This window comes from Delphinapterus leucas, chromosome 2, assembly GCF_059928025.1.
Source record: "Delphinapterus leucas isolate spDelLeu-1000000601 "Yukka" chromosome 2, BTC_Dleu_Yukka2, whole genome shotgun sequence".
NCBI lineage: Eukaryota > Metazoa > Chordata > Mammalia > Artiodactyla > Monodontidae > Delphinapterus > Delphinapterus leucas.
The window spans coordinates 176,354,747-176,369,802 of record NC_143130.1 but is presented as its reverse complement, the minus strand read 5'-3'; the positions used below and the strand labels follow the sequence as shown (position 1 = coordinate 176,369,802).

Below are 15,056 nucleotides of genomic sequence, written 5' to 3'. Positions count from 1 at the left end.
TCCAAAGTCAAACATGTTTTTTCCCTGCAACTTATTCATCTACAAAAACGGTACCTCTCGGCATACATACCATGACTCCTGAAAATGACTTCACTTGATGAAATGTGATCCCTGCTGGGAGTCAGGATACTCTGCTATGTAAATAATGATTCTTTTTATAAATTGCCCTTAAGTAAGCAGCTGTTAACTACAAGTAGGGTCGTTCAGGAACCATCTATTTAAAATATTTAGAAGTTGCTACTGGGGACAAAAACTACTGCTTCATAGACATTTCCAACCAATGCTTCCAGTTTAACGTGGCAGAAGGAGCACAGGGTTTTTTGTTTTTTGGTTGCACTGGGTCTTAGTTGAGGCTCGCGGGCTCCTTAATTGCAGCACGTGGGCTCCTTAGTTGCAGCAGGCAGGCTCCTTAGTTGTGGCATGTGAACTCTTAGTTGCAGCATGTGGGATCTAGTTCCCTGACCAGGGATCAAACCCAGGCCCCCTGCGTTGGAAGCGCGGAGCCTTACCCACTGCACCACCAGGGAAGTCCCAGGAGCACAGATTTTGAAGACAGTTGGATTCGTGTTTTATTTGGGCAAATCATTTTACCTCCATAAACTTTAGATTCTTTCATCTACAAAAATGGGACTAAAACCACTGTGAGGCATAGGGTACCGGCAGGATCGTATATAACATGTGACAAAGTATCTAACACACGGTTATTAATTAATATTACTTCCCTCTTCCTCCTAATTTCACTGACAATAACCTATCAATACATGTATGTACTTTTGAGCTCTTCACCTAACAGCCTCAAAACTAAAACAAAATAAAGAATACCATACCAGCACTTATTATTTTAACATTTGTTAAAAACTAAATGACCCCTTGGCTTAAAGAGTGAAACGATCTTTTCATTTGAAAAAAAAAAAAAAGATTCATTTAAATCATCTAATTTCCAACGTTTCGGAATCCAAAATGTAGTGTTAAAATCACCTACCAATAGGTGGTGCTGTTTGCATAGTTCTTAAATGACTATGGTTTTAAAATCTAAGTACAGTATATAGGTAACATCCTTTCATTCATTCAGGGAATGTTTATTGAGCACTTACTGTGTGCCAGAACTGTGCAAAGTGCTAGGAATATAAAGAAGAAAAAATGACACAGCTCTGCCCTCCCAAAGCTTAAGGGGGCGGGGGTGGGGGGGCGGAATGTGTGGGAAGCCCCTGGAGGGTGGGGAGGGAGGAGTCACGGTTACAGATAAAGTTAATGGGCAGGAACAAAGCAATCTGGAAGGCAGCTAACTCAGACCAGGGCGCTCGGGCAGGCTTCCCAGAGAAAGGGGCATCCTGAAGGATTAGCTGGAGTTCTCCTCCTGCCAAGTTTCCAGACACATACATATGCCACTTAGGACAAGGGACAAACCTCCACTTACTAAGTGTTAAAAAGTGTAATTCATCAAGCTCTGCATTTGTTTGGTTTTGGTACCTGTTTGATTTTCTAATACTACAATAAAAAGATTTTTCTAGGGGCTTCCCTGGTGGCGCAGTGGTTGAGAGTCCGCTTGCCGATGCAGGGCACACGGGTTCGTGCCCCGGTCCGGGAAGATCCCACATGCCGCGGAGCGGCTGGGCCCGTGAGCCATGGCCGCTGTGCCTGCGTGTCCGGAGTCTGTGCTCCGCAATAGGAGAGGCCACGGCAGTGAGAGGCCCGCGTACAGCAAAAAAAAAAAAAAAAGATTTTTCTACATATGCTACCTTCTTACTTTCATTTGGGTTTCTCTAATGAAGACTGAGTTTGAATATCTTTTCCTTAGTTAATTGGCTACTCGTATTTCTTTCTCAGCGAACTGTCTCTGTTCAAACCTTTTACCCACTTTCCGATTGAGTTAACTGTCCTTTCCTTCGTTGGTGTGTGTTGTGACATTTGGAAATGAAGGACATTGGCCCTTTTCAGTTGTGGGTGTCATTCGTATTTGTTGAGAGGATGAGTCTTCGTGGGCTTTTCCTTCCCACTTCCCGCCAAGCCTTACGCTCTGTCCTGCACATGGTAGGTGCTCAGTGAGTCAAGCAGTGCTGGGAAAGGGTATGAGTAAGGTGAGAGAAATGTTCAGAATTTCTGATTCCTCCCTTTTCAGGTTGGGGTGAGATCAGAAACGGTAGTTGGAGAATTCTGGAATGTCCCAAAAAAGAGAGGCACTCAAGGGCTTCCCTGGTGGCGCAGTGGTTGAGAGTCCACCTGCCGATGCAGGGGATGCGAGTTCGTGCCCCGGTCCGGGAAGATCCCACATGCCGCGGAGCGGCTGGGCCCGTGAGCCATGGCCGCTGAGCCTGCGCGTCCGGAGCCTGTGCTCCACAACAGGAGAGGCCACAACAGTGAGAGGCCCGCGTACCGCAAAAAAAAAAAAGAGAGGCACTCAATGTTGGGGAGTGGGGTGAGCAAAGGTGTACAAACATCAGCTCCAACTCTGGGATGGAGAAGGCAAATAACAGTAGTCATACCATCTATGGAGCACCAACGTCGGCCAGCCCCACGCTACGCACACCATCTTGTTTAATCCGCACAACAGCCCTGAGAGGTAGGTATTAGTTTTTACTGGTGCTGAGGGAAACCCCAAAGAGGTTAAGTAACTAGTTCACAGTCACATAACGAAAGTGGCAGAGCTGGGATTAAAATTTGGTTATGGCTATAATGCCCCATCCGTCTACGCTCTTTTTGTTATATTGATTGGGGTAAAACGATTCGTTCAACAAATGTTTATTGGGTACCCACTGCATGCTGGGCACTGTTCTAGGTGCTGGGCTGGTCTGACAGGACTAGAAAAGGCTTGTTGGTATCCAAACGTCCAACAAACGTGCATTCGCCTAGATAAATAATGATTCACATCTGAAATAACGTTGTAAGAGTATATTTCCTGACACAAAGACATGCTCATACAGCAAATGAAAAAGAGGGTTACAAAATGTAGGCAGAAGAATATGCTTTATGTAAAAATTATACCCGACACACATGCAACACCCTAGAGATAAAGTCTGGATGGAAACACAATAAAATGGTAGCTGTGAGTTCTCTGAGGGCTGAGATAATAGGGGATTTTCCTTTCCTCTGTTTTGTACATTTGGATATCCTAAAACACATGTTTACTTGTGTAATAAATAGATTACTTCAAAAAGGAAAATAAATCCTGCTGGGGGAGAGTGAGAGCCAGTGTTGGAAGCTGTGGATATCAGGGTACAAGACAGGGTGAGGAGCCGGTAGATGAAGGACCTTGAACCCAGGCTGAAGATTAAGATTTACATTCCACCATCAGTGATGCTAAAGGAAAAGAAAAGCAATGCTGAGCCTTGAGGACCCTGAGGTGTCAATCAAAAGACTGCCTCATTGGTGTGCAGAAAAGGGAACCCTCCTGCACTGTTGGTGGGAATGTAAATTGGTGCAGCCACTATGGAGAACAGTACGGAGGTTCCTCAAAAAACTAAAAATAGAGTTGCCATATGATTCAGCCATTCCACTCCTGGGCATATATCTGGACAAAACTATAATTCGAAAAGATACACGCACCCCCTATGTTCATAGCAGCACTGTTTACAATAGCCAAGATGTGGAAGCAACCTGAATGTCCATCGACAGATGAATGGATAAAGAAGATGTGTGTGTGTGTGTGTGTGTGTGTGTGTAATGGAATATTACTCAGCATAAAAAAGAATGAAATAATGCCATTTGCAGCAATACGGATGGACCTAGAGATCATCATACTGAGTGAAGTCAGACAGAGAAAGACAAACACCACATGACATCACTTATATGTGGAATCTAAACTATGACATAAATGGACTTATCCATGAAACAGAAACAGACTCACAGACATAGAGAACAGACTTGTGGTTGCCAGGGGCGGCGGGCGGGGGGGGGGGTGCGGGTAGGGATGGACTGGGAGTTTGGGATTAGCAGGTACAAACTACTGTATATAGAATGGATAACCAACAAGGACCTACTGTATAGCACAGGGAACTATATTCAATACCCTGTAATAAACCATAATAGAAAAGAATATACATATTATATTATTATAATTATATATATTATATGTATAACTGAACCACTTTGCTGTACAGCAGAAACTAACACAACATTGTAAATCAACTCTACTTAAATAAAATAAATTAAAAAAAACAAGACTGCCTCATTGAACGCTAGAGCTTAAAGAAGGATGGAGCTGAGAGCTCCGCTTAGGGTTCTGAACTTCACAGCCTGGATAAAGCAGCCAGTTGCACAACACAGAAGGGGATCTAAGGGAACACTTTTATGTGGTAGACGTCTTCATAATTTTGAAGCTTTCTTCATATTTGTTTACTCCAAAGATGGGCAGTTTATTTGTGTGTTACAAGGTTTCCAGCAGATGGCTGAAACATTTCTTGTTCTAACAAAATCAGCTCATACTGCAACAACTTTTTGATGGAAACAAAGTGTCTTGCTTACAAAGTTGATATATCCTATTCCAGCCAGAACTACAAAGGAGGAACCAGTTGGATAATTGAAACATTTTATCAGTCTAGCAACATCTAACATAAACTATGCATTACAAACAGTAGTTGTCCTTCTGTCTGATATAAAACATTTAAAAAAAAATTAAAAAAAAACCTCTCTTGGATTAGTCTACTGGCGACATTAGATAGTACAGGTTGTTTATCAGAATGTTATTGGCGATTCCCTATTTAAATTTAATAAATACTTCGTTATGACACAAATCACTGTATAATTGTTAATATTCACTTACAATCAATAATATATAAAGTGAATATTACATTGCCATATATTGCTTTTGTTCTTATGAAAGTTTTGTCAGTACAAAGGTTAATAAGGGCTGTTAAAATTCTGTGGCTCATTACAAGCAAAATATTTTAAAATGTTAACTATTCTAAGATAAAAGTCTACAATGTCACAAGAGAAACTGTTGACTCTCATGACCATTTCCAAAGAAAACGAGATACAGGAGCACGAAAAGTGAAACTCTCAGGAATAATAGTTTCTATGAACACAGAACACATAATTATTATTAAACAAATTAATGTATCTTGGAAAACGGGAATGTTTAGGACATCAAAAACACTATTATTTTATGTTGGACAGTAAGATCTGTACAGTTTATAGGGAGTGTAATTATTATTATTGAGAAATATAAATGTTGAAAGGAGCCTCCTTCTAATTTTCACAGAAGTGCCAGGTGCATTGAAGACAGCGTTGTATATGGTGTGTGGTCATTGTGAGCCTTACAGCAAACAGTCTGTGATTGACACAAGTTAAAGCACTGCCCTGTGTGAAGGACTTGCTTCTGCAAATCAGGACAGACCCAAAGTTACACCTCACTCACTCACATTCTGATAAGCTTTCCTGTGAATCTCGGGGCCTGCACACCAGCTCATTCTGATGTGACAGTAACAACCATGAGAACATATGGTCGGTCCTCTGTCTCCGCAGGTTCTGCATCTGCGGAATTAAACACCCACAATCGTAAAGATCCACGGTTGGTTGAATCTGTGGATGCAGAACCCACTGACTAAAGGACTTGAGCGTCTGTCCTTGGTATGGGGGTGGGATCCTGGAACCAATCCCCCTCGGACAACCTGGGATGACTGTATAATACTTTATTTCTCCCCAACCAATTTTACATTTTGCCAAAATCCAGGTTGCACTCATAGGACTGTGTCCTGTGAATGTAAGTTAATATGTGTTAGACGAAAAACAGACTAATAACTTCAGGTGTCATCCGCCACCTTCATCTTACCAACGAGGAAATGAAGTTCAGAATTTTGGAATTATTTTCTTCTACTCTGCACAGGTCTCAATTTATAACAGCTGCCGTTACTGAGTGCCAAGTGCTATGATAGGTGTTTTCCTACCCAGTTAGCTCTTTGACAAGATTCAAGGGAATTAGGTATAAAATCCCTAATTCACAGAGGGCAAAAACTGAGGCTCAGAGAAGTTAACTGGCCAAATTCACTTACAAACCCAGATCTCCCTTTTACTCCAGAGCCTGTGTCCTTTCCATTACATCTTGCTGTTTATAGTAACCAAATATGGACAATGTGTTAAAATGCAAGACAGCATTCTGGAACCGAGAACAACGTCAGACAGCATCCTGGCACCATGGACAAATACTTGGGTGTGATGCAGAAGAGGTCACGCTGTCTTAGACCACCGAGGATCAGGTTTAAAAGGGGAATTGCACCGAGCCCACCTCTCTATCCCTTTCTTTGCCTGCTTTAAGCCATGGGGACTGGGCATTGGTCCATTAGACTCCAGCTCTGATTCGGTACAAGGTCAAGGTAGCCCAAGAGCGGGGCTCTTCATATGGGAATGGAAAGGAAAGATGAAGGGAAATGGGCAGGCAGCAACAGAAGCACCAGCTTGACCTTCACCTCTATTGCTTCTCAGCTACTTCTTCCTTCTGTCGGAGTTCCTGCTGCCATCATTCCCATGGGCCCCTAAAGGTGTCTGTCGGTACCAGCAATGACCTAAGAGAAGGCAGGAACTTTCTGAAGCTCCTTAGGTGCAACTCAACCAGTTCAGTGCTACGTGCGCCTCAGCTACTATTCCCGGGCTCTAATGAGACAAAGAATTTATGTTTAAAGGGACGTGTTTAGTTGCCTGAATTATTTTTATAAAATGATTAGTAAATTTTCCCAGTCCCTCATTTCCAAATCAAAATTTCCTACGGTAGCATTAAAAAACAAAAAAAACCCTTTGTAAATATCTTTCATGGAAATATTTACCCAGCACACTTAGCAAAGCCATAGGATTTAAAAGATACAACAGATCTGGAGTTTGCACGACGCAGATTCTTTTTGGAAATTCTTAATACAAATCAGATGTGCAGAGAAGGAGCCAGGTTTTTAAGAACTGCCAAGATCTAGACATCTCAGGTCAACTTCCAAGCTTACGCTGAATTCAGAGAAGCCTAAAGGCCACCCTGCATCTCTCACTCACGCTCTGCTGCCATTTTAACTACTTGGCCTTATTTCCAAGGTATTATCACCCAATTAGCATAATCTTCTGATAAGAAGTCCTATTAATAGTCTAAATTAGAAGACAACCCCATGTTAGTGGTTTTGAGATTGTTAATGGACTGTGGACTTGACCTGCTAGAGATATGAGAGGCCCCTGTACCTCTTTCTACAAAACATATCTTTTAGGAATAAAACTGAAAAAGGGTTTAAGCTTCCTTTACAGGACTGAATCAGAATGGACTTACAAGCTTGGAAATTTTTCAGCCTGTGGGTTGGAGTCCACTGCTTTATGACTAAGCCTTCTCCTTACACGAACATTTGGAAAAAAACAAAACAAAACATGGTTAGCCTGTGAAGCTGAAACTCCTTCCTAAGCCTTGCTCAATAGAGAGAATAGAATTAAAGCACAATGTTTAAAAAGAGAGAATAAAGTACATTGAGTAGATATATACAGAGACAGAGAAACTGATCTCAAATACACAATACATTCTTAAACATAAAACAAGCTCTTAGGGCTTCCCTGGTGGCGCAGTGGTTGAGAGTCCGCCTACCGATGCAGGGGACACGGGTTTGTGCCCCAGTCCGGGAAGATCCCACATGCCGTGGAGCGGCTGGGCCCGTGAGCCATGGCCGCTGAGGCTGCGCGTCCAGAGCCTGTGCTCTGCAACGGGAGAGGCCACAACAGTGAGAGGCCCGCGTACCGCCAAAACAAAAAACAAAAAAAAACAAGCTCTTAAAATGCCCCAAATTAGCTTTCACTAATAAAATGTTACTATTAACAGGGAGCTATCATAATCCATTATAAACCAACCTCAAAGAAAAAACTCAAAGCATGTTTCATGAAACCAGAAAGAAAATAGTTCCTAGTTCTGGTGTTAGCTCAATATTAAAAATAGTTTCTGACAAATCATAAAATTACAACTTTTCACCCAGTCTGTCGCAGAAAATACTGTTCACAAACAAGCCACTGAAACTGATTTTAAAATAGCAGCGGAGAGTATTAGAAATGTAAAGTGCTCCGTATGGAAATTCAGAACAGGTTCTCAGGTTCCATGGAGTTGGTACTAAGCAAACTCTCGGAAACGACTTCTGTCTGAATAGGAGCCCTGAGAGTTCAAGTTGTAATTTTCTACTTGGATGATAACTGGTGTGAGCTGTGACCCGCAGCTGTTTGATTAGCGCCCACAGTGACGTCAGGAGAAGGAGTATGGGGCATGGAGGGCTCACAGCTTGTGTGCGTATTAGGGGGTCTTCTGATTCACCTCTGGGAAAAGAGGCCACACAATATCTGAATCGCAGGAACCAGAAGTAAGATGCCCCTTACCTTTCACTGTTCTTTTTGCCACTAGAAGAACTGCTGGTGGATCCCGTGCGATTCCGGTTTCCTTTGGAATCCCCATAGCTTTCCCTTCGACCACCAGGAGATACCCGTTCGGAAGAGCTGGTCCTCTTGATGGTACTAAAAGTACAAAGTAAATGACAATGAAATCCTTCACGGAGTGATTTTATTTTATTGCTGAGTGTGAAAATATATACATAGAACATTCTATTTCCATGTGGATATTTAAAAGATAGAGTGGTTTGAAATTCCTAACTATAGAGATCAAAAAACTTTTCAGAATGTCACTTGAGATCAATGCCTCTACTCATTGCCTTTGTAACTGTGGCAATCAGTGTAGTTCAAGGTCATAGAGGAATTTGAAAGGTAAGATTCCCAACAATACCGTGAGAACTCTCCAGGGGCCTAGTGGGAGGTGACCCCGCCCTTGTGCAAGTTTCAGTCTAGACCAGTGGTGCTCAACCAGGGGTGACTCTGCCCCCCAGGGACATCTGACAATGTCTGGAGACACTTTTGCTTGTCACAACTGGGGCGGGGGAGGGCTGCTACATCTAATGCATAGAGGCCAGGGATGCTGCTAAACACCCTATAATGCCCAGGACAGCCCCGCGACAAAGAATGATCCAGCCCCAAACGTCAATAGTGCTGATATGGAAGAACTCTGGTCTAAAGGCATACGTGGGACAAAGACATTCCACTCTCTATAGGATGCCTCTGTTTAGAGGTGGTGCCCATGCAAGTGCTTACTTCCTTCTGAATAAACAGAGGGACTAGAGTGGTTGGAAGCCTGGTGAGGGATGTCTGGGGAAGACTTCCCGAAGACTGTGAATTTCTGGGAGACAGAAAATGAACGGCTTGAACGTGTTATAATGACACAGTAGGGAAGGGCCTGTCCTAGGAAAAGGGATGCCCCACGCACAGGTAATTCACAGGCGTGAGGGGTCAGTTAGCCAGGGCAGGGGCCGTAGGTTGATGGTTTGCTCTTGGAGCCCGGAAGTGTATTACAGGCAGCCCTGTAAAGTTTCTTTGTTTGTTTTTTTTATCTTCATCATTAGGCCATATGTTTCCTGAGATCCCATCTCATTTATCATTCTTATATTCTTTGCAGAGCCTAGTATAGAAGCTTGATAAATATTAATTAAATGAAAGGGTGAAATAAATGAAACGATCAATGGTAGTGTCACCCTGACCCTGTCACAGGCAGAGGCATGTGATGCTATAATTTAGCACCTGCTCCGTGAGGAAGAAAGAAGGACAAGAGTGGATGGTGGTGCCGCTCCCGGGTGGGGCTGCGGGGGCAGGTCTGGTCTGGATGCACAGAGTCAAGGTGCAGGTGGGCGATAACGCAAGTCTGCAACCCAGGAGGTGGCTCGGGATTGGCACTGTCAACTGGGGGGGGGGGGGTCACTGAGCTATGGACGCGGAGGAAATCTACACGCCGGGAAGGAGAGAAGATGAGAACGGAGAGAACCTCCCCGGGAAAGAGTGACTTTGTAAGACGTGAGTTGAGGAACTGCCACAGGAATCTCAGGTAGCAGATAAACCCCGAGGGACTGGGGAGGAAGAACCCCCAGAGGACAGTTAAGGTGCTGGGGTCGTGGACGCAGGAGGGGGACCTCGGTGATGATGATGAAGCCTCAGGGGCTCCAGTCAGGGCAGGGTGGAGACGGACCTGAATTTCAATCCGGAGGACACAGGCAGGAGCTGAGTAGCTTGGGCAGTGAGACTACTGCCCCTGGGCTGGATTCCAAAGCCTTCCCTTCTCACAATTAAATAACACAGAATGTGCAAGAGCCTTGTACACGGGATGCTCTGCTGTCTTCCCTTCATTCTCTTTTCCCTCCTCATCTCTGCCTTCCTTTGGGCCAACTTTAAGTCCTTTTTCCTCTGTCACTTCCGATCGGTCAGTAAATAATCTCTTAGCACGTTTTCAAAAACTGCACGGTGTATCGGCTTTTGAAAAGCCATCTCGCTCCCTGAGTGAATGAACATAAATAAAATGACCATAATCATGATGATCTGAAGACACTTTCTGCGTAGTCTTTCTGGTCACTGAGGAAACTCTGAATTGACAGCCCCAGGATCTCACAGCTGGGATCTGCACGGGTGTGCCTTAAGGTCAAAATGTGAATTTTTAGAACTCTCAATTTGAGGACAAGGAAATTATAGATCTTAGGAGAGCATTACATTTCTGAAATTTAGGATTGAAGTCTAAAAATTACAGAAACCTTTATGTTTAAAGTTCAAGATCTTCCAGTGACGAAAAACACCAAGCTAATTCCACGTTGTGGGAGCTCTCCCTGCTAAGCATCTGGCCCGCCGAGGCTCTCAGGCACACTGCCCCAGCAGCTGGCAGCCCTGAGCGGCACCTCCATAGTGTCCTTGTGGGAGTTCAGGGTAAGTTCATGGCATTTTAAAGGCTTGTATAAAACACCCTTAAAGAGCTGAAAAGCCATGACTATTAATCAATGATAGCAAACGTTAATCGATTTTCTAATAATCAACACTCAACCTGGTGGCTGGAAGAGTTAAGAGGGGAGATCAGTGATGGAACCACGGGCAGCAACGGTTCGCATGTATTAAGAGCTTCGCGTTTTATATGAATCATTTAATTTAAACCTCACATCCCCTGCAGAAGTATCATTGTCCCTATTCTCCAGATGAGGGGACAGCTTCAGGGATACAAAGCAACACGTCTGAGGTTACTTGACCCCTTGCTCTCTACTGGGCCTCCTAGTTAAGGCCACCTAGGGAATTCCCTGGTGGGCCAGTGGTTAGGACTCCTCGCTTTCACTGCAGAGGGCCCGCGTTTGATCCCTGCTCAGGGAACTAAGATCCCACAAGCTGTGCGGCATGGCCAAAAAATAAATAAATAAAATAAAGACCGCCTGCAATTTATGAAACACCGAAGTACGTTAGTTTTGAGGACCTGTTGAACAGAGATGTTGGACGTCTAAAAATCCAATAAAGGTCAATAATTAATACAGTTATATGATTTAAGCCTTGATCAATGGCAGGCATCGGAGAAGGCCCTCTAAGCTACTGCACTAAAAGGGTGGTAGAACTACCAAAGCATTAGTGAGGGTTACAAAGTAAATCTAAGTACTCCTCACCTGGGTGTGGAACTGTTCAGTCTGCATGCATTGAGAAGACTCACAGACCTGTTTAATCTACGTGTGAGAGGCACGGAAACAAAGCAGAATAAACACGACTGCAACAATAAAAGCGTGGAAAAATATTTTGGTAAACTTCAATAAATTACAGAATACACCGCACATTAAAATGGGAAAACATTTTGGTTTGCATATACAGACTTGGATATAATCCATCGCGGCTCCTTCAAGGTATTTGTCATTCACGCATTTGCATTAAAATGTTAAGCTTTAAAAAAAATCTACTATTGTTGTATACGTAGAAAAAACAAGAAATTTCCTTTTGAGAGCCAAGAGCTCTCATGAATTAAAGAGGATTTACTAGGACTCAGAGTGAAGGACAGAAAATAGAGCTTGAAGACAAGACATCTGCAGGAACAAGGGCGGCCAGAAGAAGTGATACTGTATACTCACTGAGAGAAGCCTCCTTCAACAACCAGCAGGGAATATCAAAGAAGTTATGCTCCCTCTGGACAGCAAGTGAGAAATCATGTGCTTTATTTTGAAAGTGGTAGAAGTCCTAGCTTGTGAGAGACTGTATAATAACACAGCACAATGTTTCACTGCTTAAGGCAAGCATTTTTGGTGTAGAAATGCAGATACCATCATTTCTCTTCCCTTCTGCTCTCAACCTCCACTCTCAAACCCAAAGTTCTGAAAATACAATGGTTCTTTGCCTTACACTACGGTTGCATTCAATGGTTTTTGCCAATTTAAACTAAATTTTAGACATAATAAAATCTCTGCAAAGGGAGAACAGAGGAAAAATGGCCATCTTTCTTCTTATGGTTAGATAATAACGCTAAACGTAGTAAGTTACCACAGCATCTTTCTTTCATTATGTGATTTAAAACCAAGAATTGGTTTTCCAAAATTTTGCAGAAAAGATCTCAAACTTTTACAACTGAAAAAAATACTGGGACTTCCCTGGTGGTCCGGTGGAAGCCTCTGCGCTCCCAATGCAGGGGGCCCGGGTTCAGTCTCTGGTCAGGAAACTAGATCCCGCATGCCGCAACTAAAAGATCCCGCATGCTGCAACGAAGACCCGGCACAGCCGGGTCCTATTCATAAATAAATAAATGAATAAGTAAATAAAAAGGAAAGAAAGAAAGAAAATACTAATCTGAGGGGAAGCTTGTACTCGTGACCCGAGATTTTCTGATGAGGTCATTTGCCATGACAGCCGGAGGGATTAACGCTAGATTAAAACGATTATCTACTCAACAAATACTCATTTGGAATCAATTTATACTGGGCTCTACGCTGAGCACTGGCAAATCAACATGGGACCGGGACTAACCTGGTTTTTGTCCTGCAAGGGGTGAGGTAATTGTGACAGATTGAGGTCATGCAACTTCAGTAATTAGGAAATGCTCTTATCTTTGTCTAAAGACATCTTTGTAGCAAAAACCAAGGCATTTCCTAAGAAGGCTGGTGGCCTTAGAGAATTTGACAGACCAAAATAAGTTTTTTTTCTATAATATGAAGCCAACTACCTGAGCCCAGAGGGGGGAATTGCAACAATTCTGATAAGAGAATAAGTACCAATTCATCTTCCTCTGTTCAACAGCATCAACTCCCATTTCTAGCTTGTTACAGAGATCACACTCAAAACCTGAATTTAACACATACATTTCAATGGATCTCAATGATAAAGAGTATATTAGAAAAAAAAAAAAAAACCAAAGCAGATTTAAATCATGTAAGTACCTGGCACTGACTTTGGTATTTTTACAAATGCTGTTATTTCTAATGAGTGCAACTATTTTTCTAAAGGATTATCAGCTGTTTGTTCGAAAGCCATAGATATTTACCATCCTACCTTCCAACTGGAGCAGAGCATTTTAAAAATAATGCTCTCTTTTTGTACCAGTTTTGTTCTTTTGATCTCTCTTCTCACAGCTTTGCCCTATTGTAAAGCTCTACTTAGGAGTGGAAAGAATGAGTGATTGTTTTGAGCCAGTGGAAATGTTATTCTATTGTCAGCTCCAGCATCCCCACTGAGGAAGGTATGACCCTACAATGTCTTCCCCGGATTTTCTGCCTTTTCTCCTTTCACTAATGGAAACAAAGCTTTTCCCAAGGATTCCAAATCACGCCCCCAATCGAAGTCTTAATTGGCAACACAAAGCACAACCCCTGGGTGCTGGACAATTTCCAAAGGGGATTTTGTTCTTTAGTACTAGGCTGAAAAAACCCCGGAGAAAAGAAAACAAACATATACCCATCCACACACCAGAGATGCCCCAGCTTGGTTAATTTGGAACTCTGATTACAGAAAAATTCCTACATGATTATAAATGTATTTGAAATGGCTCGGAGGTTGTTTTAATCCTAACAGGCGGAATGCCCAGCTTGCTTCTGTTTTCAAAATTCTCCAAGGAGAGATCTATAGGAACTTCGTCACAGAGTAATTATTATCTGCCACTGTTCGGGTTTCCAACTTCCAGACAGATGGGAATTCACATCCACGGAAGCCCACAAAAGGCAGAGGAACAAAATAAATGAATCACTATGCTTTACACCGAAACACCAAGAGTCTCAGACACTCAATCTAGAAAACCATGTATTTCTAGTTGGCTGCTGGACATTAGCTTATCAAATGAATAAAACTGATTATTTTGTAAATTAAAAAGAAAAGTCTACAAAGGCCTAAGAACATTTCTAGAAGGAAGGTTATTGTTTAAATGCTAATACACGCACACACACACACGCACATACACACATATATAAAATATGATGGCTACTGATTATCTTCCCCCGCCACCATCCTTTCCTTCTAAGATAATATTGCTGAGGGCAAGCACTGTCCATGAGCTCCTTCATACATGGCTGAAACGGGGGGTAGAGGACCCAGGCTTCTGCTCACAGCAAGGGGCCTGGTCCTGTAATGGGAGTTCAGGCCCTGCAGCCCCATATGAATGGGCAATTCTGTCTCTCAGGGTCGCAACTTGCTGCCAATCTCTGTTCAGTCACCCTCGCCCCTGCCTGCTACTCCTGTCAGCACCCTCAGGGGCATCTCAGAACATCACTGTTTCTAAAGAGCATCACCCAGACAGGATGGGGAACACAAAAGGGATGGTTTCCAAAGAGCAATTATATCAAGCATTTTTTTATGAGTAGATGTAAGCGCTGACCTGGAAATCTTTGCAAGAAGCAGCCTATCACAGTGAAAGGAGTGTGAGCTCTGGATCCAGAAAGACCTGCGTCTGAGCCCAGGCTCTCTACTCACTTGATCCCGGGCAAGTTACTTCACTTCTTTGAGCGTCAGTTTACCCACTGGCAAAACAGGGATAATAATATCTACCCTGGAAGGTTGTTTTGAGGATCAGTGATAATGGTATTAAAAGCTTGATGCTTTGTACACTTTTATTATTAAAAGATAATTTCTATCATCATCACTGATTTAAAGGGGGCCCGAAGCACCATTAGGGCTCTTTGTCTTTTTCACATCCTGTGGGAAAGTATCCATTAGATTCTTCAGCAGAGCCTCACTCCTGTAGCCATCTGCTTACATCTCATTCCCCAGCCTTATCCTACCCTGAATCGATGTTTCAAATGCTAGGACTCAAAAAC

General features: G+C 43.0%; 1 protein-coding gene across 4 annotated transcripts in view; it reads right to left on the bottom strand.

Moving 5' to 3' along the window:
• The window catches only part of EML1 (EMAP like 1), a 145,985-nt gene that overhangs the window by 47,444 nt on the left and 83,485 nt on the right, over window positions 1-15,056 (bottom strand). For 3 of the 4 annotated variants that reach the window (XM_022576109.3, XM_089908194.1, XM_089908195.1), the window contains 2 exons: window positions 11,442-11,498; window positions 8,314-8,448 (listed from right to left, as the gene is read on the bottom strand). In XM_022576109.3, coding sequence (XP_022431817.2) covers window positions 8,314-8,448; window positions 11,442-11,498 — 192 coding nt within the window. The remainder of the gene's footprint in view (window positions 1-8,313; window positions 8,449-11,441; window positions 11,499-15,056) is intronic. The other variant, XM_022576112.3, reaches the window with a different exon arrangement.